Raw genomic sequence first — 25,628 nt, forward strand, 5'->3', positions numbered from 1 at the left:
TGAGTATAGGAGCAGGGAGGTTCTACTGCAGTTGTACAGGGTCTTGGTGAGACCACACCTGGAGTATTGCGTACAATTTTGGGCTCCTAATCTGAGGAAAGACATTCTTGCCATAGAGGGAGTACAGAGAAGGTTCACCAGACTGATTCCTGGGATGTCAGGACTTTCATATGAAGAAAGACTGGATAGACTCGGCTTGTACTCGCCAGAATTTAGAAGATTGAGGGAGGATCTTATAGAAACTTACAAAATTCTTAAGGGGTTGGACAGGCTAGATGCAGGAAGATTGTTCCCTGATGTTGGGGAAGTCCAGAACAAGGGGTCACAGTTTAAGGATAAGAGGGAAGTCTTTTAGGACCGAGATGAGAAAATCATTTATTACACAGAGAGTGGTGAATCTGTGGAATTCTCTGCCACAGAAGGTAGTTGAGGCCAGTTCTTTGGCTATATTTAAGAGGGTGTTAGATGTGGCCCTTGTGGCTAAAGGGATCAGGGGGTATGGAGAGAAGGCAGGGATGGGATATTGAGTTGGATGATCAGCCATGATCATATCGAATGGCGGTGCAGGCTCGAAGGGCCGAATGGCCTACTCCTGCACCTATTGTCTATGTTTCTATGTTTCTATGCTGTGTACAGAGGCAGGAAAAGGGGTATAACATTTAGTGCAAGATAAAGTCCAGTGAAGTCCGATGAAAAATAGTTCGAAGGTCTCCAATGAGGTAGTTGGGTGAGAGGATGGTTCAGTTGCCTGATACCAACTGGGAAGAAACTGTCCCTGACCTGGAGATGACCCACTCCGTTTGGAGATAATTCGAGGACGTGGTTCCTTCAAGATCAAGTGTGCTGCCAACTAGGAAGTGAACTGGTGCTAGATTCTGATGGAACTCGTATCAGAAAACTTCAGATTCAGAGACAGGTTTGGTTTGGAGTTACAGCGCGGACCCACCGAGCCCGCGCTGACCAGCGATCCCCGCACATCTACACGCTCCAGGCACAATTCACAATTATACCAGGCCAATTAACCTGCAAACCTGCACGTCTTTGGAGTGTGGGGGGAAACCGGAGCACCCGGAGAAAACCCATGCGGTCACGGGGAGAACGTACAAACTCTGCACAGACAGCACCCGTAGTCAGGATTGAACCTGGATCTCTGGTGCTGCCAGGCAGCAACTCTATCTACCGTTGCGCCACTGTGCCATCCTAGAGAGGAAACGTGGGCAGAAGTTACTGTAACATCTGACCCAAAGTATCTTCCACTGAGCCACTATCTACCTCATTGGACTATCCTCGATCAGACTTTGCTGGCTTTACTTTGCACTAAACATTGTTCCCTTATCATGTATCTGTACACGGTGAATGGCTCGATTGTGATTGTGTGTTGTCTTTCCGCTAACTGGGCAGCACCCAACAAAGCTTTTCACTGTACCTCGGAACATGTGACGATAAACAAAACTGTACGTGGCATGTTATGTGCGTGTGTTGGAACTTTGCATAAGTGATAGGAGCAGAATGAGGCCATTCGGCCCATGAAGTCTACTCTGTCATTCAATCATGGCTGACCTATCTCTCGCTCCTAAGCCCATTCTCCTGCCTTCTTCACATGACCTCGGACACCCGTACTAATCAGGAATCTATCTATCTCCGCCTTAAATATATGCACTGACTTGGCCTCCACAGCCTTCTGTGGCCAAGAATTCCACAGATTCACCACCCTCTGGCTAAATAAATTCCTCATCACCTCCTTCCTTAAAAAACGTCCTTTAAGTCTCAGGCTTTTATCTCTAGTCCTAGACTCTCCCACTAGTGGAAACATCCTCTCCACATCCACTCTATCCAAGCCTTTCACTATTCTGTGCATTTCAATGAGGTCCCCCCCCCCCCCCCCCCCCTCATTTGAGCGTTGGGAACATGGGTCAGTGGAGTTGATAGTTTCTCTTTGGTTAAGTTGCTGTGTTTGTGCTGCGATCTTCTGCTTCAAGGTTTCTTCTTGAACATTTCTTACAGCAGGGCTTCGAGGCTTGGAGCGCCTGCGAGTACAGGGATGGAGCAAGCAAGATCGAAGCCAAGGTAAGCGAGATGTGGCAGAGGAAACTACACTGATGTTGGCTAAGCTGGAGGAAAAACCCTGGTGGGGAGCCCCAGTCTAGCGAGGTTGCACGTTGAACAAAGATGATAGCGGCGGCGCGCGGTACTGGTGGAATTCGAGGCAAGGTTACCAAACCCAAGTGACAATTATCAGGATGGGATCCCCATGTTTTGTGAAGCAGAAAGTTCACTGTAATTTTCAAACTTATGAAATTACTTCTGAAGTCCATTGGCTGCAGGGTGTTCCAATCTCCACGCGTTTTACTCTGTTTCATATCGATGAGAAGCTACTTGTGCACCATAATATTGTATTCTGTAAGCGATTGTGTACCAGGGCGATCACTTAGGAGCCTCCAAACTCCTCACCAAATATTTTACCTCGTGCAATTTCCAATTGGTACTTTGTTAAATTTGCTGCCGTTTGCATTTGGCCCGTCCATGGGAAAGGGCGGTCCCCTGTAATTCCAACCTGCTGTACATGTGCAAGGTGGATCTCGATTGATGAGCATTGGCTCTGCCGTTGATGTTTCCCCTGGGGATTGCTGGAATTGTGATCCCGGGACTGAGTGCCCAGTCAGGGGCGAGGGTCTCCTGGAGGTGACGGTCTGTCGTCAATGTTGCTGTTCGCGTTTCTCTCGGTGGGGTAGAGTTTGCAGAGTCAGGGAGAAGCCTTGGAAGGGATCTCTAAGTGCAAAGTAAAGCCAGCAAATTAGTGCAAGGACATTCTTGCTATTGAGGGTTGTGCAGCGTAGGTTCACGAGGTTAATTCCCGGGATCATCGGTGGGGGGCGCTGCGAGACAGCTGCCCTGCCAGCAGCGTGTTCGGTGTTTCAACTTTTTTAGTTTTTTTTAGTATGTCCAAATGTGTGTTTTAATGTCTCTCGGTGTGTCTTGTGGTGGGGGGGAGGGGGGGGGGGGTAAGGGGGTAACCGCTTTCGGTCGCCTCCTCCACGGAGAGGCGACTTTTTCCATGTCTCCTCCCTCGCGGCCTAACACCATGGATTGTTGCGGCCTTTCCTGGATTCGGGCCCGGAGCTTCTGCAGCGGGCGCAGCATGGACTATTTTCATCGCGGAGCAGGGCGAACTCATGCCGGGGTAGCCAGAAGGTAGTCCTCCGATCGCTGGCCCGCGGAGTGTTACAGCCTGAAACCGCGGTCTGCGGAGCTTCTAGTCGCTGGCGCGGCGTCCGGAGCCTGGGATCCCTTGTTGGGGATCCCTGGAGAAAAGCTCCGACCGCTGGCTCGCGGCCTACAACATCTTGAAGCCGCGGTCTGCGGCGCTTCTAGCCGCGGGCGCAGCGTGGACTTACCATCCGGAGCGGAATTTATATGGGTGACTATGGGTGACAGTTATAATGGGTGACTTCAATCTACATATAGATTGGGTGAATCAAATTGGCAGGGGTGCTGAGGAAGAGGATTTCTTGGAATGTATGCGGGATAGTTTTCTAAACCAACATGTAGAGGAACCAACGAGAGAGCAGGCTATCCTAGACTGGGTATTGAGTAATGAGTAATGAGGAAGGGTTGAGTAATGAGGAAGGGTTAGTTAGCAGTCTTGTTGTGCGTGCCCCCTTGGGCAAGAGTGACCATAATATGGTTGAGTTCTCTTATAGAAACTTACAAAATCCTTAAGGGGTTGGACAGGCTAGATGCAGGAAGATTGTTCCCGATGTTGGGGAAGTCCAGAACAAGGGGTCACAGTTTAAGGATAGAGGGGAATGGCGGTGCAGGCTCGAAGGGCCGAATGGCCTACTCCTGCACCTATTTTCTATGTTTCTATGGAATCCTTCGTTGGGGATCCCTAGAGAATAGATCCGACTGCTGGCCCGTGGCCTACAACATCTTGAAGCCGCGGTCTCCGGTAGGGAAGCACCGATTTGGGACTTACCTTCCAGACAAGAGAGCCTGTTCATCCGGCCGCCCGCAGCGGCGACTGTGAAGGTTCATGGCCCCCGACCACGGGGCAACAATGGAGGAGGACTGACCGTACTTTGTGCCTTCCACCACAGTGAAGAATGCTGTGGTGAATGTTCGTGTTACATTTTTATTGTGTGTGTGTTCTTTTTGATTGAACCGCTGCTGGCAAATTCATTTCACTGCACTTTATTGTGGATGTGATGAATAAATCTGATTGATTGATTGATTGATTGATGGCGGGACTGTCATATTTTGAAAGAATGGAGCGACTGGGCTTGTGTACACTGGGGTTTAGAAGGATGAGAGGATATCTTATTGAAACGTATGAGATTATTAAGGGATTGGACACGCTAGAGGCAGGAAACATGTTCCCGATGTTGGGGGAGTCCAGAACCAGGCGGCCACAGTTTAAGAATAAGGGGTAGGCCATTTAGAACGGAGACGAGGAAAAACTTTTTCACCCAGAGAGTTGTGAATCATGGAGTTAATGGTGATGCCAGAAATGCACAGTGTCGCAGCTGGTCGAGCGGCTGCCTCACAGCACCAGAGACTCAAAATCTATCCTGACCTCGAGTGCTGTCTGTGTGGAGTTTGCACGTTCTCCTGGACTACTGAACGGTCCTCCCATAATCAAGGATGTAGTTCCAATCTTCCAACCTACCCCATTGTGGCCCATGCACTTTTTTCTCTGTAATTAAGGCTGTAACACTATACACGCGTGTATGTTTCTCTTTGCATTACCTGTTGTACTTGTGCGTAACTTGATTTTACTCACGATTTGAGTATCGAGCACAGAAAACGAAGCTTTTCTTTGTATCTCGGTACACGTGACTACAATAAGCAAAACAACTTTAAGGATAAAGGGGGAAATCCTTTAGGACTGAGATGAGAAAAACATTTTTCACACAGAGAGTGGTGAATCTCTGGAACTCTCTGCCACAGAAGGTAGTTGAGGCCACAGTTCATTGGCTATATTTAAGAGGGAGTTAGATGTGGCCCTTGTGGCTAAAGGGATCAGGGGGTATGGAGAGAAGGCAGGTACAGGATACTGAGTTGGATGATCAGCCATGATCATATTGAATGGCGGTGCAGGCTCGAAGGGCCGAATGGCCTACTCCTGCACCTATTTTCTATGTTTCTAAATCCCAACTATCCTATGGGTCAGGCAGCATCTCTGGAGAAAATAGATAGGTGATGTTTCGGGTTGGGATCCCTCTTCAGATTGAAAGGAGGAGGTGGGGGGGTTGAAAGGAGTTTTCTCAGATCCAATTCTTCATCCTTGTCTCCCCCCCCCCCCCCTACTTTCAGTTCGAAGAAGGGTCCCGATCCGAAACATCATCGATCCTTTTTCTCCACAGATGCTGCCTGACCCACTGAGCTACTCCTGCACTCTGTGGTAACCAGCATCTGTAGTTCCTTCTTATTGATTAGTACGGGTGTCAGGGGTTATGGGGAGAAGGCAGGAGCATGGGGTTGAGAGGGAAAGATAGATCAGCCGTGATTAAATGGTGGGGTACAATTGATGGGCTGAATGGGCTAATTCTGCTCATACAGTATAACTTAAGAACTTATTACCAACTAACCTGCACATCTTTGGGATATGGCGGGGAAACCGGAGCATTCAAGGCACACTGGGAACATGCAAACTCCACATAGACAGCCCCAAGATTGGGATTGAAGCAGAATTAGCGGAGCTGTGGGGGCAGCATCTCTTCCATACCATGAAATGCCAGGAAAACTCTTCAACCGATCTATTGTGTCGGGAGGAACTGCAGATGCTGGTTTACACCGAAGGTAGACACAAAATGCCGGGGTAACTCAGCGGGACAGGCAGCATCACTGGAGAGAAGGAATGGGCCACGTTTCAGGTCATGTGTGTGAAGAAGGGTCTCGACCCCAGAGACCCTTCTCTCCAGAGATGCTGCCTGTCCCGCTGAGTTACTCCAGCATTTAGTGTCTGTCAACTGGTCTCGCCTACCGTTGGGTAAACGCTGCAGGCTGGGTGTTAAGTGCAGCATAGTTTTACTGTAAAGAGCAAGCATACAATGCAACAGTGTGTCGGAAAGTAATTCTCAAATCTGCATGTTCTGGGTACATTCCTTGTGGATTAAAAATGAGAAGTACTAATCGACAAGGCTGAGAAGCTGTTGCGTGACGTGGCTTAATTGACCTTCTTCTGTGGCCATGCGTGGACGTATCGGACTGAAGGACCTCAGTCTGTGCTGTAAATGTCTCCAATTAAAACGATTACACTCCGGGCCAGTGCGCCAGGTTGAGGCGGAGGCAGCACTGCTGTAATCGCTGGCAGCTCGGCAAGGCCAGCAGCATCACCAAGGACCAGTCGCACCCCAGCCACTCCCTCTTCTCCCCTCTCCCATCGGGCAAGAGGTACAGAAGTGTGAAACGCACGCACACTTCCAGATTCAGAGACAGTTCCTTCCCAGCTGTTATCAGGCAACTGAACCGTCCTACCACTAACTAGAGAGCAGTCCTGAACTGTCTACCTCATTGGAGACCCTCGGACTATCCTTGATCGGGCTTTACCATGCACTAAATGTTGTATTGTATTGTATTCAAATTTATTGTCATTGTCTCAGTTAGAGACAACGAAATGAATTTCCCTTACAGGCAGTATCATAAAAATAAAAATAAATAAATAATAATAAATAATAAAACATATTAAAAATAAAATAGAATTTAAAAAAAAAAAAAAAAAAAAAAAAATGTTATTTACCTTAGCATGTTTAAGAAAGAACTGCAGATGCTGGAAAAATCGAAGGTAGACTAAAATGCCTGAGGAACTCAGCGGGTGAGGCAGCATCTACGAAGCGAAGGAATAGGTGACGTTTCGCGTAGAGACCCTTCTTTGGACATCAGTCTGAAGAAGGGTCTCGACCCGAAACGTCACCTATTCCTTCGCTCCATAGATGCTGCCTCACCCGCCGAGTTCCTCCGGCATTTTAGTCTACCTTTACCTAAAGGTAAACGATAGCTAAAATAGAACAATTCCTCCACTATGATGACCTCGAAAAGATCATCCACACATTTATCTCCTCCCGCCTAGATTACTGCAACTCCCTTTACACTGGCATCAGCCAATCTTCCCTGTCCCGCCTGCAACTGGTCCAAAACGCCGCAGCGAGACTCCTGACGGGCACCCGAAACAGGGACCACATCCCCCCGATCCTGACCTCTCTCCACTGGCTCCCTGTGCGGTTCCGTATACATTTCAAGACCCTCCTCCATGTCTACAAAGCCCTCAATGGGCTTGCCCCCTCCTGCATTAAAAGTCTTCTCACCCACCACTCCACCTCCAGGTCCCTCAGATCGTCCGACTTGGGGCAGCTGAATATCCCGCGGTCTAGGCATAAGCTCAGGGGCGACCGTGCCTTTGCGGTTGCAGCCCCTAGACTGTGGAACAGCAGCATCCCCCTTCCCATCAGAACTGGCCCCTCCATCGACACCTTTAAGTCAAGACTAAAATCTTATCTATACTCCCAAGCCTTTCCTGACGTCCACTGAGCGAGGGCTCTATGTATATATGTATGTAGTTTGTTTGTTTAGACTATTCTTATAACAAATGTAAAGCACTTTGGCCAACGAGAGTTGTTTTTTAAATGTGCTATATAAATAAATGTGACTTGACTTGACGAATCATGTATCTGTACACTGTGGACGGCTCGATTGGAATCATGTATTGTCTTTCCCCAACAAGAGCATTTCACTGTACCTTGGCACAGGTGACAATAAACTAAACCGGGCTGGGGAGAGGGAGAGGGAGAGGGAGAGGGAGAGGGAGAGGGAGAGGGAGAGGGAGAGGAGAGGGAGAGGGAGGGAGAGGAGAGGGAGAGGGAGAGGGAGAGGGAGGTGTCGGGGAATGTTTGAGGTGCTTGAGGCCAGACCGTTGACTGGAGAAGCCACTGGTTTGTTCTGTGACTCAGCATGCGAGGCAGACGCTGGAGAGAAATCCTTCAGTCACTCCTCCCGACCCGTCTCCACGGTGACGTTTGCCAGGGTTCACCAGTCGCAGCAACGATTCAAATCAGAGGGGAGGAGGAAAATAGCAAAGTTAGTCAATAATTGTAAACGGAGCAGAGAGTAGTCTCGAGTGGACGGGGTTTGGGGTTGAAGCGGGAAGCAGAAGGCAGGTGAAGCCTGCGCTGGAACAGAAGGTAAATGCAATGACGCAGTATCGGACTCTGTGCTAACACATACAGGTGCAGTGAAGGTAACCATGGTGAGAACAGACTTCCTCTGTAAGGAATGCAGTGATATCACATTGCAAAGGTCAGCATTGTGAAAGACATTCAGCTCTCTGCTCCTGCCTCAGCTCCCAGCTCACAACTCGCAGCTCTCAGCTCCGCTCCACAACAGGATAAAATACTTTGGGGGATTTATTTTTCTTTCCCGAGCCCCACGGACATGATGATTTGGTGCTGGAAGGATTCCTGTCGGTGACGGCTGAGTGGAGAATGTTGGTTGCGATGTAATCTGCTACGCCTCAGGTAAGGGCTGGCCTCACCTGAAACAGTTGAGAGTTTGTCACTTGTTAGAACCGTTAAGGGCCTGTCCCACTTACGTGATTTTTTTTCGGCGACTTGCCCGCACCCATCATAGTCGCAGCAGGTGGCCGAAATTTTTCAACATGTTGTAAAATCCAGCGGAGACCAGAAAATGGTACGACTCTTTGGGCGACTACTCACGACCGTACAGGGGTCACGTGTCGACATGTCGCGGGGTGACGCCTGTATGGTCGTGAGCAGTCGCCCAGAGAGGCGTAACGTTTTCTGGTCGCCGCTGGATTTTCAACATATTGCACATTTTCGCCAACCTGCTGCGACTATGACGGGTGCCGGCAAGTCGCCGATAAAGATCACGTAAGTGGGACAGGCCCTTTAGCCTGTCATGCATGATTGTAACAGCATCTCGATCTGTAGACGAACAGATTGGAAACGCGCTGTTAACTTAACTCCAGCAGCGGCAGATATGGCAAGCATCTCGATCTGCCAGCTCATTTATTGATTCCTGCATTAAAGCCATTTTATTAGTGAATATGTATTTTATTTTAGTATTATGCTGCTTTCAGTACAGCCGTTTTAGTAAGGCGATCTTATAGAAGTGTACACTGTCATGAGAGGAATAGATTAGGCAAATGCACAGATTATTTTGCCCAGAGGACATAGATTTAAGGTGAGGGGGGGAAGATTTAATATGAACCTGAGGGGTAACTTTTTTTGCACTCGGGGTGGGAGGTATATGGAATGAGCTGCCAGAAGAGGTGGTTGAGGCAGTTAGTTGAACTTTTAAGAAACATGTGTAAGGTAGACTTAGAGGGTCACAGGCCAAATGTGGGCAGGTGGGACTAGTGTCACTGGGACATGTTGGTTGGTGTGTGTAAGCTGTGGCTGGAGGGCCTGTTTTTACGCTGTATGGACTCTATGACTCTGTGGGGAAATTGTAGCTGTGAGTTTGTGGACGGTGAGTTTCTACAACTAGCAACGTGATGTAGGGCAGCGTGGCGCTTTCGAATGAGGGAGGAGTATTCGATCAGGAATCGGGGAGGAGCTCTCTGGCTCTTTGTTGGAAAATTCATGTGAGGTGCCCTGAGAAAGAGACAGTGTTTCTGAACAAGGGGTCACAGTTTAAGGATAAGGGGGAAATCTTTTAGGACCGAGATGAGGAAAACATTTTTCACACAGAGAGTGGTGAATCTCTGGAACTCTGCCACAGAAGGTAGTTGAGGCCAGTTTATTGGCTATATTTAAGTGGAAGTTAGATGTGGCCCTTGTGGCTAAAGGGATCAGGGGGTATGGAGAGAAGGCAGGTACAGGATACTGAGTTGGATGATCAGCCATGATCATATTGAATGGCGGTGCAGGCTCGAAAGGCCGAATGGCCTACTCCTGCACCTATTTTCTATGTTTCTATGTTTCTATGAAAGTCATACACTCCGACAGTGCAGCATTCACTCCAAACCGCAGTGTGGGCCACCTTCATGAGCTGGCGTATCTGCAAGATAGTTAGTGTAAGAGGTGAGCTGAGGGCTGTCACTGACTGCCTGTCTTAAAGATAGCGGATTCAGGGGATATGAGGAGAAGGGGTACTGATTGGGGATCACATTGAATGGTGGTGTTGGCTTGAAGGGCCGAATGGCCAACTCCTGCGCCTACTGTCTATTGTCTCCAAATGTTGGTCCCAATGGCTTGAAGGGATGAGGTTAAAGAAACCACGGGTGTATGGTTCTCCGGAGATGCTGTTTATCAAGCGACTGAACCATCCTGCCAACAACTGGAGAGTGGTCCTGAGCAACCATCTACATCATTGGAGACACTCGGACTATCTTTGATTGGATTTGGCTGGACTTTATCTTGCATGAAATACTATTCGCATTATTCCTTTTATCGTGTACCTCTGCAGTAATGATCGTAATCATGTGTAGTCTTTCCGCTGACTTTTTTTTTTTTTTTTTTTTTCTTTTCCGTAAATGTTTTTTCAATTAGATTTTTAAACAAGTGTACAATTTACAAGGGAAGGCAGAAAGCTCAAACAATTAAAAAAACACTTAAACAAAATTATCAAATTAAAATATTCACATTTTTATCTATAATATATTCAACCTCCTGCGGTGACCATCGTCCACAGAAGGCCTCCACAGTCCCCGTGGATACCGCGAGTGTGTTCCCTCTCTAGGGACACACGGGCACGGACGTAACCCCGGAAAAAGGGCGGGCAGCCGACCGCTGTGCGGCCATCGACTGCCGGCTGCCTGGACCATCTTGGCCAGGCCCAGGAGCAGACCGACAGGGAGACCCCCTCCACCCTCCCGACCCACCCCCCTCTGTACCGGGGTGGCCATAAATTAATAGCGTTGGACTAAAATGTAGCCAAAACTTGAGGAGCAGCCCCTTCATCCGCTGACTGGTTGGCGTGCAATTAAAACCTTTCACTGCACCTCGGTACAACGCGACTCAAACTGAACTCAAACTGAACTCAAGTTCTGCCTGACCCCAACATTCCTCGTCTTTCACCGTGTGATTGTGTTGGGTCATGGGTCAAGCAGGGCCAGGGCCAGGGCTACAAAGGTTTAGGTTTCTGGTTATTATTGACAAGTGAACCGAGGTACAGTGAAAAGCTTTGTGTAGCAAGCTGTCCAATCACATCAGATATTACCGTACATAAATACAACAGGCAGAGCAAAGGGAAAGATACACAATGCAGAATATGGTTCTCAGCATTGTAGCGCACCAGTTCCAGAGACAAACGCCAATGTTTACAAACGAATAGACGTGAATCGTATATTGTATTCTGGCTTTTTCTTAAAATCAAAAATATTTGTTCAAGTATTAAAATATTATATACAGTAAAAATCAAACAGATTTTAAATCAAACTATAATACATGACAAACGATGAACTATTCCACAACTATCTTACACTCCTTGTCAAGATTGCATTCAACCCCCCCAGCGGTTCTGGAAATCCCCCAGGGCGCCCGCGTACTCTAGCTTATTGAAGGACTGCTCGGAAGTTGGATACAGAGGGGGAAGTAGCTGTTCCTGAGTGTTGGTGGTGCGCACTTTCATGCTTCGGTATCTTCCGTGTGGAGAAGAAAGAATGACTGGGGTGAGAAACATAGAAAGTAGGTGCAGGAGTAGGCCATTCGGCCCTTCGAGCCTGCACCGCCATTCAATATGGGCATGGCTGATCATCTAGAATCAGTATCCCGTTCCAGCTTTCTCCCCATATCCCTTGATTCCTTTAGCCCCAAGAGCTAAATCTAACTCTCTCTTGAATACATCCAGTGAATTGGCCTCCACTGCCTTCTGTGGCAGAGAATTCCACAGATTCACAACTCTCTGGGTGAAAACGTTTTTCCTCATCTCAGTCCCAAATGGCCTAGCCCTTATTCTTCCACAACTCTGCAATTTCTTGCAGGCTTGGCCAGAGACTTCTTTGGGTGACTGTTAAGGGGCTAACGGGTACTTGGGGAAGAGATGGATTCAACCAAATCCAGAGAAATTGCTTTGGTAGTTGTGGAAGAGTCGCTATGAGGGAGTGGGTCACAAGCTAGCTCAGATAACCCCATCCAGGATAGCTTCCATATTGAGCAGGAGAGATAGCCGGGCTGGAATCTAGTGAGGATTATTTCAGCTGGTCAAGCCATGGACAACCAAAGCATGTTAATGATGGTGTTAAAATCAAAGTGCTGGAGGAACTCAGCGGGTCAGGCAGCATCTGGGGAGGGAATTGGACAGACCATGTTTCAGAAATCTGACCCTCCACAGGTGCTGCCCGACCTGTTGAGTTCATAGAAACATAGAAATTAGATGCAGGAGTAGGCCATTCGGCCCTTCGAGCCTGCACCGCCATTCAATATGATCATGGCTGATCATCCAACTCAGTATCCTGTACCTGCCTTCTCTCCATACCCCCTGATCCCTTTAGCCACAAGGGCCACATCTAACTCCCTCTTAAATATAGCCAATGAACTGGCCTCAACTACCTTCTGTGGCAGAGAATTCCACAGAATCAACACTCTCTGTGTGAAAAATGTTTTTCTCATCTTGGTCCTAAAAGATTTCCCCCTTATCCTTAAACTGTGACCCCTTGTTCTGGACTTCCCCAACATCAGGAACAATCTTACTGCATCTAGCCTGTCCAACCCCTTAAGAATTTTGTAAGTTTCTATAAGATCCCCCCCCTCAATCTTCTAAATTGAGGGGGGATCTTATAGAAACTTACAAAATTCTTAAGGGGTTGGACAGGCTTGAGTTCCTCAAGCACTTTGATTTTTGCTCGAGACTCCGGCATCTCTAGTTTCTTGTGTCCCCATATTAAAGATGGTGTCAGTCAAACCTGTACGTCTTTGGAGTGTGGGAGGAAACCGAAAATCCCTGAGAAAACCCACGCAGATCACGGGGAGAACGTGCAAACTCCGTACAGACAGCACCCGTAGTCGGGATCGAACCCGGGTCTCTGGCGCTGCATTTTGCTGCAAGGCAGCGACTCTACCGCTGAGACACCTCCCGCCTTCTCCCCATAAACCCCTGACACCCGTACTAATCGAGAATCTAATCGAGAATCTAATCGAGAATCTAATCGAGAAATGCGGAATAACGATTAACTTGGGAAAGATTCCAGGCCAGAATCTAATGGGTGGATTTGATGAGATGAGATGCATCAACTCAGCATGCCTATCCACTCGCACGCCCGCGTCTTAATTATTTATGGAGAACCAAGAGATGACCTTGTTCCTTTGTCTTCCGAGTTGTGTGGCCTTAACAAAACAGCTAACATTGCAAAACCTTGTTATGCTAAATTCTCCGTAAGTTGATGCAACCAGTGAGCACATTCCATCTAGATGACCTTGGTGACATTTATTGGCCAGTGTTGGATGAGAAATGGACAGAAAAATACAGATACTACTCAGCGGGTCAGGCCCTTCAGCCCAGCTTGTCTGTGGGACATGGGCCTGTAAGTGGGACATGTTGGTCGTTGAGGGCAAGATCTGTAAGACTCCATGACTACAACTGTAGCCAGGACAAAGTTGTGAGTGGTGACAGAATCCTATGACTGAGAGATCATCTTGAGGACACTGAGATGGATTAAGTTCCATTGGGGGGGGGGGGGGGGGAAACAAGATGCATCTGAAAGCTTTCAGGTTACGGTTTATTATTGTCATGTGTTGTATAAGGCTTTGTTTTGCGTGCTATTGGATAACAATACACAAAAATACAATCAAGTCAAACTCGTGTGCAATAGGCAGAGCAGAGGGGAAGTTATCGAGTGCAGAATATAGTTCTCAGCATTGTAGCGCACCAGTTCCACAGACAAAGACCAATGACCGCAATGGGGTAGAGGTGAAGTGGTCAGTACCCTAGCTTATGGAAGGACCGTTCAGAAGACTGATAAACGAGGGGCAGAAGCTGTTCCTGAGTCTGGTGGTGCGCGCTTTCAAGCTTCTGTATCTTCCGCTTGACAAGAGTTGGTCAAGGGATTATGTACCCGCCTCCCTATCAAAGTATGTAGGAAGGAACTGCAGATGCTGAAGATAGACACAAAATGCTGGAGTAACTCAGCAGGGCAGGCAGCATCTCCGGAGAGAAGGAATGGGTGATGTTTTGGCTCGAGACCCTTCTTAGAAACATAGAAACATAGAAAACAGGTGCAGGAGTAGGCCATTCGGCCCTTCAAGCCTGCACCGCCATTCAATATGATCATGGCTGATCATCCAACTCAGTATCCTGTACCTGCCTTCTCTCCATACCCCCTGATCCCTTTAGCCACAAGGGCCACATCTAACTCCTCTTAAATATAGCCAATGAACTGGCCTCAACTACCTTCTGTGGCAGAGAGTTCCAGAGATTCACCACTCTCTGTGTGAAAAATGTTTTTCTCATCTCGGTCCTAAAGGATTTCTCCTTTATCCTTAAACTGTGACCCCTTGTCCTGGACTTCCCCAACATCGGGAACAATCTTCCTGCAGATTCTTCAATCTCCAGTCTGAGGAAGGGTCCTGACCGGAAACGTCACCCATCCTTTTTCCTCCAGAGATGCTGCCTGTCCCGCTGAGTTACTCCAGCGCTTTGTGTCTATCTTGGGCAACATTGAGTTCAACCCCATTCTGAACAGAATTAGAACAAACTGCCTCTGAATTTGCCATTTAGTGCAAGAGTATCACAGCTGTAGCCTGTGTCCTCTCAGCATGTGGGGTCTTCTGGACAAGGTGGTGGTGAGCCAACTTCCCCATGCTAATCCTTCTGGTGAAAGAATTCCCATTATGTCACGGGATTCAACAGTGTTTTATTGTCATGTGCCCAGAAACGAAACAATGAAATTCCTACTTGTAGCAGCACAACAGATATTTAACACAATACTTTGATAAACCCATAATAAGCAACAGCAAAAATGTTCGCTAGATATTCAACAAAAGTCAAATAAATAGACAATAATCGCGCAAAGTTAAAAATAATGTCCCAGTGTCTATATGCAGTAGTCCGGAGCCAAATTGGAGTTTAGTTTAGAGATACAGTGCGGAAACAGGCCCTTCATCCCACCGAGCCCGCACCGACCAGTGATTCCTGCACACCAACACTATCCTACACACACACACACACACACACACACACACACACACACACACACACACACACACACACACCACACACCACACACCACACACCACACACCACACACCACACACCACACACCACACACCACACACCACACACCACACACCACACACCACACACCACACACCACACACCACACACCACACACCACACACACACACACACTTTACGATTATGCCAAGCCTATTGACCGACAAACCTGCACGTCTTTGGAGTGTGGGAGGAAAGCGGAGATCCCAGAGAAAACCCACGCAGGTCACGGGGAGAAGGTACAAACTCCGTACAGACGGCACCCGTAGTCAGGATGGAACCCGGGTCTCTGACGCTGTGAGGCAGGAACCCTACCCCTGCGCCACCGTGCCGCCACCTAACCTTTTGACGTAGGAGATAAAAATGTGCATTGTCAAGCCAGAGGGTTGAAGGGGGGTGGGGGGAAAGGGGTGGACATCAAGGTAAAGAGGAGGGAGAACAAATAGAGGGTTGGGTGTGTAAAAACTGTTCCCTGGGAACTGCCCTGTTGTGACCAGAGCCACAATCCACTGGATACTGACCAGGGCTTGCGAGTGGTGATGGCAAGCAGTGTGTTTAAGAAAGAACTGCAGATGCTGGAAAAATCGAAGGTAGACAAAAATGCTGGAGAAACTCAGAGGGTGCAGCAGCATCTATGGAGCGAAGGAATAGGTGACGTTTCAGGTCAAGACCCTTCTTCAGACTGATGCGGAGGTCGGGGCAGGCGGGGGGAGGGGGGGGGAGTAGGAAGGAAGAGGCGGAGACAGTGGGCTGTGGGAGAGCTGGGACGGGGAGGGTGAGCAATAGGCAATAGGTTCAGGAGTAGGCCATTCGGCCCTTCGAGCCTGCACCGCCATTCAATGTGATTATGGCTGATCATCCCCAATCAGTACCCTGTTCCTGCCTTCTCCCCATATCACCTGACTCCGCTATTTTTATGAGCCCTATCTAGCTCTCTCTTGAAAGCATCCAGAGAACCTGCCTCCACCGCCCTCTGTGATGCAGAGAATTCACAGACTCACCACTCTCTGTGTGAAAAAGTGTTTCCTCGTCTCCGTTCTAAATGGCTTACTCCTTATTCTTAAGCTGTGTGTGTGGCCCCTGGTTCTGGACTCCCCCAACATCGGGAACATGTTTCCTGCCTCTAGCGTGTCCAAACTCTGAACAAGAGGGAGTTAGATGTGGCCCTTGTGGCTAAAGGGATCAGGGGGTATGGAGAGAAGGCAGGTACAGGATACTGAGTTGGATGATCAGCCATGATCATATTGAATGGCGGTGCTGGCTCGAAGTGCCGAATGGCCTTCTCCTGCGCCTATTTTCTATGTTTCTATGTAATCTTATATGTTTCAATGAGATACCCTCTCATCCTTCTAAACTCCAGAGTGTACAAGCCCAGCTGCTCCATTCTCTCAGCATATGACAGTCCCGCCATCCCGGGAATTAACCTTGTAAACCTACGCTGCACTCCCTCAATAGCAAGAAGGTCCTTCCTCAAATTTCATTGCTCTGTTAATGCACAGCAGATTAGTATCCAGCATGTTGTACACACCCTGAACACACCCTGACATCATTCCCATAAACGGGCTGCAACCGGCTAACACTTGTTGCAAAACATTCCCCTTCAACAGTGACGGTGACAATGTGAACAGTTTAGTTTATTGTCAGCGTTTCACCCCCCCCGATTGGAGTTGACTCATCAGTATAAATCAGTGGAAGTGATGACACCGAACGTGTAATGTCCCTTTATCATGCCATCGCACGCCCTCTGATTCACCATGAACAAGGTGACTGGCGTCTCTGTGCCTCTCCCGCACGTTGATTAGTCCAGGGCCGCACCGTGGTGGAGTCTAGATAGAGCGGATGTGGAGAGGATGTTGCCCCGAGTGGGAGAGTGAATCATCAAAGACCCACACCATCCTGGCCACACACTCATCTCCCCACTACCTTCAGGTAGAAGGTACAGGAGCCTGAAGACTGCAACGACCAGGTTCAGGAATAGCTACTTCCCCACAGCCATCAGGCTATTAAACTCGGCTCAGACAAAACATAGAAACATAGACAATAGGTGCAGGAGTAGGCCATTCGGCCCTTCGAGCCTGCACCGCCATTCGATATGATCATGGCTGATCATCCAACTCGGTATCCTGTACCTGCCTTCTCTCCATACCCCCTAATCCCTCTAGCCACAAGGGCCACATCTAACTCCCTCTTAAATATAGCCAATGAACTGGCCTCAACTACCTTCTGTGGCAGATAATTCCACAGATTCACCACTCTCTGTGTGAAAAATGTTTTTCTCATCTCGGTTCTTATCTGAACATTAATAGCCAATAATCTGTTTATCAGTTTCATTATTCATGTGTGTATATATTTATACAATGGTATATGGACACACTGATCTGTTCTGTAGTCATGCCTACTATATTCTGTTGTGCTGAAGCAAAGCAAGAATTTCATTGTCCTATCAGGGACACATGACAATAAAACTCTCTTGAACTCTCTCTTGAACTTGAACACCTGAGAGTCTAGGACCAGAGGTCACAGTCTCAGAATAAAAAGACGTTCCTTTAGGAAGGAGATGAGGAGGAATTTCTTTAGTCAGAGGGTGGTGAATGTGTGGAATTCATTGCCACAGATGGCTGTGGAGGCCAAGTCATTGGATATTTCTAAGGCAAAGATGGATTGATTCCTGATTATTACGGGTGTCAGGGGTTTTGGGGAGAAGGCAGAATGGGGTCAGGAGGGAGAGATAGATCAGCCATGATTGAATGGCGGAGTAGACTTGATGGGCCGAATGGCCTAATTCTGCTCCTATCACTTATGAACATATGAAGTTGGTAAAGGTAATTCCTCACAGCTCCAGCCACCCAAGTTGAGTTCGGTGCTGTCTGTGTGGAGTTTGCACGATCTCCGTCTCCTCCCACATCCCAATGATAGGTTAATCGACCTTCTGTAAATTGGCCCTAGAGTGGTGGAATTCATGGAGTGGTGATGTGAATGTGGGGAGGTTGAATGTGTGGGATTAACGGAGGGTTGGTGTAACTGGGTGTTTGCTGGTTGTCAAGGACACACTGGGCCGAGAGGCCTGCTTTGGCGTACAACACTACGGCCATAATATCATAAGCCAAAGGCCATCGCCTGAAAGTCTTGCATCTAGTGGTAATGTCACACGGACTTTACAAGCCGGGCCACTCTGTCTTTGAACCCCTGAAGCAGTGACACATTTCTTTGTCAGAGTGGCCACACTTCTTAGGCTGACCATGGCTATCTACAGGGTGTTATTCCCTATATGGAGGATGCCTGTGCGTGACTTTGTTTAACGTGGGGAGACTGGTGCACAGACAGCCACCCCACGTTCCTTGACAGATCTGGGTCAGGATCCAGTGGCATGGAGTCCAAGACGACCGGAGACCCTTTTCTGCCGCAGCCTTCATCCGCCTTCCCAGCCGTTGTGACGCTCCACTAAGGTCAGCCATCGTCCTCCGCCTGTTCCACCGTTGAGGTCTTGGGTTGGATCGCTCTTTGTCAGGGACCTCCCCCCTCGACCTTACCGCCATGGGTGGCCCTACCAGGAGCATAGCTCCAGACGGCATCGCTCTCAGGATCTCGGGTCCACACAAGCTTCTCCGCCACGACAAGGTGACAATCCACGGAGAATGGCCACAAGTAGCAGAAACTTCCACACTTATCACTAATTACGGTGACACCACCACTTGGCGGAGATGGGCCGACGGGCGTGCGTGTTTCCGTGCTGTATCTCTAACTTGGCCGACCTTAGAGTCTTACAGACTGGAAACAGGCCCTTCAGCCAAACTAGCCCACGTCAAGGGCAGCACGGTGGCGCAGCGGTAGAGTTGCTGCCTTACAGCGCCTGCAGAGCCGGAGACCCATGGTTCGATCCTGACAAGGGGGCTGTCTGTACGGAGTTTGCACGTTCTCCCCGTGACCTGCGTGAGTTTTCTCCGAGATCTTCGGTTTCCTCCCACACTCCAAAGTCGTGCAGGTTTGTAGATTAATTGGCTTGGTGTTTGTGTAAATTAGCCTTAGTGTGTGTAGGATAGTGCTAATGTGCGGGGATCGCTGGTGGGCATGGACTCAGTGGCCAGAAGGGCCTGTTTCCACGGCGTATCTGTAATCTAACCTAAACTAAACCAACGTGCCCCATCTACACTAGTCACACCTGCCTGCGTTTGGCCCGTATCCCTCTAAACATGTCCTATCCATGTACCTGTCTAAATGTTTCTTAAACGTTGCGATAGTCCCTGCAGCGTTCCCACGGGCCCTAGTTTCCCTGTTTCTGTTGCAGCTGCCCAGCCACAGAGTTGTGTAATTAGTTTGGAGGTTGCTCACTAATTCTCCTGTGAAACGTCTGGGTCGTTTTACTGCATTAAAGGCACAATATTTGTGCGACAAACTGTTGTCTGATTCAACTCTCATAGATATTTATTTGTTCTGGTGTAATGGATTAAACATTAGAATTAGATTCCTTTATTCATTAAACATAATGAAAGCATTCAATCTTTTTGCTAAAAGCCTGTTAATGCTGGACTGCATGCCTCTGAGCTTAGAAAGGGAGAGCTGAAATTATTTTAAATTAGTTTAAATTAGATTCGAGATACAGCATGGGAACTGGTACCGACCAGCGATCCCCGTACACTTGTTCTATACTGGGGGCAATGTACAGAATTCAATTGACACCCTGGAGAATTTACCGGCCACTTAACCTTCAAACCTGCACGTCTTTGGAGTGTGGGAAGAAACCAGAGCAACTGGAGAAAACCCACGAGGTCACAGGGAGAATGTGGTACACATTGCCACAGAAGTAAGTATGTTTATTGGCCAAGTGTTCACATACAAGGAATTTGCCTTGGTGCTCCGCCCACAAGTAACAACATGACATACAGTGACAGTTACGAATGACTCAGAAAACACTAAACATTAATAATAATAAAACATTAATGATAAAACACCATTGATCAAGCATGTGAACCAACAAAATACCAGATCAAAGGGAGGCTACAGATTTTTGGCTGTTGAGTAGAGCAACTACTCGTGGATAAAAACTGTTTTTATGTCTGGCTGTGGCAGCTTTGACAGTCCGGAGTCGCCTTCCAGAGGGAAGTGATTCAAAGAGTTTGTGGCCAGGGTGAGAGGGGTCAGAGATGATCTTACCCGCTCGCTTCCTGGCCCTTGCAGTGTACAGTTCATCAATGGAGGGAAGGTTGCAGTCAATAACCTTCTCTGCTGATCGGACCATTCGCTGCAGCCTCCAGGTGTCGTGCTTGGTGGCTGAGCCCAACCAGACCATGATGGAGAAGGTGAGAGGGCAGAAGGCTGTGGAGGACAGGTCGATGGATATTTTTAAGGCAGAGAGGGATCAATTCTTGATTAGTACGGGTGTCGGGGGTTACGGGGAGACGGCAGGAGAGGGAGAGATAGATCAGCCACGATTGAATGGCGGAGTAGACTTGATGGGCCGAATGGCCTAATTCTGCTCATATCACATGAACTTACACAAGTTGCGTACGGACAGGTATTTATTGGATTTCCCTTCTGGTGCAGGGACTTTGTTCCCCATCTCTCTGTTGCCTCATCAGACTGCAGCTTGCTGTGCTCCCCCTCAATTAGAACCTCCCCACCCCTAACACCACCACCTCCTTATTCCTCCACTGCTCAACCTTAGAATGGCTTTCTCTCTTTCTCTCTTCTTCCTGCCTTGTTTGCTTGAGTTTAGTTCAGAGGTACAGCGTGGAAACAGGCCCTTCGGCCCATCGAGTCCGTCCCGGCCAGCGATCCCCGCACGCCAACACTACCCTACACACACCAGGGTTCAATTTACACTTGTACCAAGCAAATTATCCTACAGACCTGTACATCTTTGGAATGTGGGAGGAGACCGAAGATCTCGGAGGAAAAACCCAGGCAGGTCACAGAAACAGAAACAGAAAAATAGGTGCAGAAGTAGGCCATTCGGCCCTTCGAGCCAGCACCGCCATTCAATATGATCATGGCCAATTATCTAAAATCAGTACCCCGTACCTTGATTCCGTTAGTCCTAAGAGCTAAATCTAACTCTCTCTTGAAAACATCCAGTGAATTGGCCTCCACTGCCTTCTGTGGCAGAGAATTCCACAGATTCACTACTCTGGGTCACGGGGAGAACGGACAAACACCGTACAGACAGCAGCCATAGTCTGGATCAAGCCCGTGTCTCTGGGGCTGCAAGTGCTGTAAGGCAGCAACTCTACCGCTGCGCCACTGTGCCACTTTTTCTTGAAACTCAATTCCATCATCGAACTATTTTCACTGAATATCTCTGGTAGAGTTTCTGCCTGAAGGCGCAACGGAACCGGGTTCGATCCTGATCTCGTCTGCTGTTTGTGGGGAGTTTGCACGTTCCCCCTGTGACCGCTGCTTTTCTGTGGGTGCTCCGGGTTCCTCCCTCATCCCCAACAACGTGCCGGCTATTGGTTAGAAACAAAGAACTGCAGGTCTGATAGAAGGGCCCCGACCCAAAGCATCTCCTATCCATGTTCTCCAGAGACAGTTATGGGGAGAAGGCAGGAGAATGTTGCTGGGAGGGAAAAATAGATCGACCATGACTAAATGGCGGAGAAGACTCGATGGGCCGAATGGCCTAATCGTACTCCTATAACTATTTAAAAAGTTATATGAAAAAAGATACTGTCTGACCAGCTGAGTTACTCCAGCACTTTGTGTCTGTTTCAGGTTATAGGTTAATGGACCCTCTATAAATTGCCCCTAGTGTGTAGGGAGCGGATGAACTAGTGTGAATGGGTGATCAATGGCCTAATCTGAGGAAAGACATTCTTGCCATAGAGGGAGTACAGAGAAGGTTCACCAGACTGATTCCTGGGATGTCAGGACTTTCATATGAAGAAAGACTGGATAGACTCGGCTTGTACTCGCTAGAATTTAGAAGATTGAGGGGGGATCTTATAGAAACTTACAAAATTCTTAAGGGGTTGGACAAGCTAGATGCAGGAAGATTGTTCCCGATGTTGGGGAAGTCCAGAACAAGGGGTCACAGTTTAAGGATAAGGGGGAAGTCCTTTAGGACCGAGATGAGGAAAACATTTTTCACACAGAGAGTGGTGAATCTGTGGAATTCTCTACCACAGAAGGTAGTTGAGGCCAGTTCATTTGGCTATATTTAAGAGGGAGTTAGATGTGGCCCTTGTGGCAAAAGGAATCAGTGGGTATGGAGAGAAGGCAGGTACAGGATACTGAGTTGGATGATCAGCCATGATCATATTGAATAGCGGCGCAGGCTCGAAGGGCCGAATGGCCTACTCCTGCACCTATTTTCTATGTTTCTATGGTCGACATGACCTCGGTGGGCTGAAGGGCCTGTTTCCATGTTGAGTATAGAAGTTGGGAGGTCTTGTTGCAGGTGTAATAGCGTTGGTGAGGCCACATTTAGAGTACTGTGTTCAATTCTGGGCACCGTGTTACAGGAAAGATGTTGTCAAGCTGGAAAGGGTTCAGAGAAGGTTTACGAGGATGTTGCCAGGACTCGAGGGACTGAGCTATAGGCAGAGGCTGAGTAAGCTGGGACTCTATGCCTTGGAGCGCAGGAGGATGAGGGGTGATCTGATAGAGGTGTATAATATCATGAGAGGAATAGATCGGCTAGAAGCACAGTCTCTTGCCCAGAGTAGGTGAATCGAGGACCTGAGGACACAGGTTTAAGGTGAAGGGGAAATTATTTAGACAATAGACAATAGGTGCAGGAGTAGGCCATTCGGCCCTTCGAGCCAGCACCGCCATTCAATGTGATCATGGCTGATCATCCCCAATCAGCACCCCGTTCCTGCCTTCTCACCATATCCTCTGACTCCGCTATTTTTAAGAGCCCTATCATGCTCTCTCTTGAAAGCATCCAGAGAACCTGCCTCCACCGCCCTCTGAGGCAGAGATTTCCACAGACTCACCACTCTCTGTGAGGAAAAGTGTTTCCTCGTCTCCGTTCTTAATGGCTTACTCCTTATTCTTAAACTGTGGCCCCTGGGTCTGGACTCCCCCGACTTCAGGAACATGTTTCCTGCCTCTAGCGTGTCCAAACCCTTAACAATCTTATATGTTTCAATGGGAATCTGAGGGGTAACTTTTTCACACAAAGAGTGGTGGGTGTATGGAACAAGCTGCCAGAGGAGGTAGTTGAGGCAGGGACTATCCCAACATTTAAGAAACAGTTAGACAGGTACATGGATAGGACAGGTTTGGAGGGATATGGACCAAATGTTGGCAGGTGGGACTAGTGTAGCTGGGACATGTCGGCCGGTGTGGGCAAGATGGGCCGAAGGGCCTGTTTCCACACTGTATCACCCTATGACTCTATCTCTAAACTAATAGTCATAATGTCAAAGTTTTGCCTTTTAATCCTCCTGTAATATTATTTGGAATGTTCTACTGCATTATAGGAGCAATCTATGTGTGACTGACTGTTGTCTGATTCAACTTGCATAGGTCTTGTTATTGTGCCACAGATTAAATATAATGAAAGCACTCAATCTGCTTTTAAAAGGCCGTTAATGTTGGACCCCATGTCTGTGACATTTGAAACAGAGAGTTGAAATAATTTATTCGATGTCCCTTCTGGTTTTTGCCCCATCTTGCCCCCACTCCCTGCCTCGAAACATGGATGGTTTGCATTGCATTGGACAGAGTGTGGGGCAGAGGGGAGGTGTGGGGTGGGGGAGAAACTGCAGGGTAGAGGTTGAGGATCAGAGTGCCGCTCTAATGGGGCCGGTCCCATTTAAGGAAGTTTTTTCTGGCCACTTGCCGGCACCCGTCAAAGTCGCAGCAGGTCACCGAACATGTTCAACATGTTGGAAATCCAGCGGCGACCAGAGAAAGGTACGACTCTTTGGGCGACTACTCACGACCCTACAGCACTACTCTTTGCTCTCTTTACTTTCTTTCCCTCTTATCTCTCTCTCTCTCTCGCTCTCTCTCTCCTGTTTTCTTGGTTCTATTATTTAACCCTCTTCCACTTTCTCTCTCCCTCTCCCTCTCCCCTCTCTCCCCCCTCCCCCCTCTCCCCCCCCTCCCCCCCACGCCCCCCTCGTTCCCCGCTCGCCCCTCTCTTCCCTCTCCCCCCTCTCCCCCCCTCTCCCCCTCTCTCCCCCCTCTCTCCCCCCTCTCCCCCCCCTCTCCCCCCCCTCTCCTCCCCTCTCCTCCCCTCTCCCCCGTATATCATTTGTCCTTTTCCATTCTGTCTCCCCCTCAAATTCCCAGTCCTCCTTTCCTCCTCCCCCCCCCCCCCTTCCTCCTCACCACCCACTCGTGTCTGAACACTGAACAAAGTTACTATCTTGCTTCTAACTTTGGGACAAGTTGAACTTGTCATCAAAGACCCACACCATCCTGGCCACACACTCATCTCCCTGCTACCTTCAGGTAGAAGGTACAGGAGCCTGAAGACTGCAACAACCAGGTTCAGGAATAGCTACTTCCCCTCAGCCATCAGACTATTAAACTTGGCTCGGACAAAACTCTGATTATTAGCAACCACTTTCTGTTATTTGCACTACCAGTTTATTTATTCATGTGTGTATATATTTATATCATGGTATATGGACACATTTATCTGTTTTCTAGTAAATGCCTACTATTTTCTGTGTGCTTAAGCAAAGCAAGAATTTCATTGTCCTATACAGGGACACATGACAATAAACTCACTTGAACTTGAACTTCCTTCGTGTGCTGTACTTTGTGCTTTGACGGAGCAGCGATGTAGTCCAGTGGTGACGTATTGAGCCGGCCACGTCCTCTGATTTCAGCCACTGATGTGTACATGTGGTGGTACATTGCTGGTCATCGCTTGTGTTTCCTTCGGGTCACCGTGACCCACACGGGCAAACATGCCAACGTCTCCTCACCAGCGAGGCTTTGTAGAGCTCCACTGAACAGCAGCCAGGTCCAAGAATACTGCGATCGATCGCTCGGGATAAGGACATCCTCAAGGAGTGCTCCTGTTGTTTTGTTGCTACTGTTGGGCAGAATTGGACATTGGACTGATTAGGTTTTGAAGGGGGGGGGGGGTGGGGGGGATTGTTTGCAGGGTGGAGTGGGGATTGGTTTAGAAACAAAGAACTGCAGATGCTAGTTTATACCAAAGATAGACACAAAGTGCTGGAGTAACTCAGCGGGTCAGGCAGCATCTCTGGAGATAAAGACCAGGTAACATTTTGGGTCGAGACCCTTCTTCAGTCCCAACCCGAAATGGTTTTTGCTGCCAGAGATGCTCCCTGACCCATTGAGTTACTCCAGCACTTTGTGACGTTTATTTTGTTTGGGATTGTGTTTAGCAGAGAGCCAACGATGTGTGGTGTATCGTGTTAAACTGTGACAACATCTTTTACATTTCTGATTAAAGGAGTATATATGACATTCAAATGCGACGCTTTTAACATATTTCAACCATGTGATGTGATAAACATCTTTTAGAAAGGAGGTGA

At 48.4% G+C, this 25,628-nt stretch overlaps 1 protein-coding gene across 12 annotated transcripts in view; it reads left to right on the forward strand.

Annotated features, from left to right (window-relative positions):
- Positions 1 to 25,628, forward strand: part of srcin1 (SRC kinase signaling inhibitor 1) — a 343,123-nt gene that overhangs the window by 178,617 nt on the left and 138,878 nt on the right. For 8 of the 12 annotated variants that reach the window (XM_033034920.1, XM_033034907.1, XM_033034910.1 and 5 more), the window contains one exon: positions 2,005 to 2,067. In XM_033034920.1, the coding sequence (XP_032890811.1) occupies positions 2,005 to 2,067 (63 nt within the window). Of the gene's footprint in view, positions 1 to 2,004; positions 2,068 to 7,919; positions 8,511 to 25,628 lie in introns of those variants that run through there. The other 4 variants (XM_033034908.1, XM_033034917.1, XM_033034919.1 and 1 more) reach the window with 2 other exon arrangements.

The sequence above is a fragment of the Amblyraja radiata genome, chromosome 16 (assembly GCF_010909765.2).
Source record: "Amblyraja radiata isolate CabotCenter1 chromosome 16, sAmbRad1.1.pri, whole genome shotgun sequence".
Lineage (NCBI taxonomy): Eukaryota > Metazoa > Chordata > Chondrichthyes > Rajiformes > Rajidae > Amblyraja > Amblyraja radiata.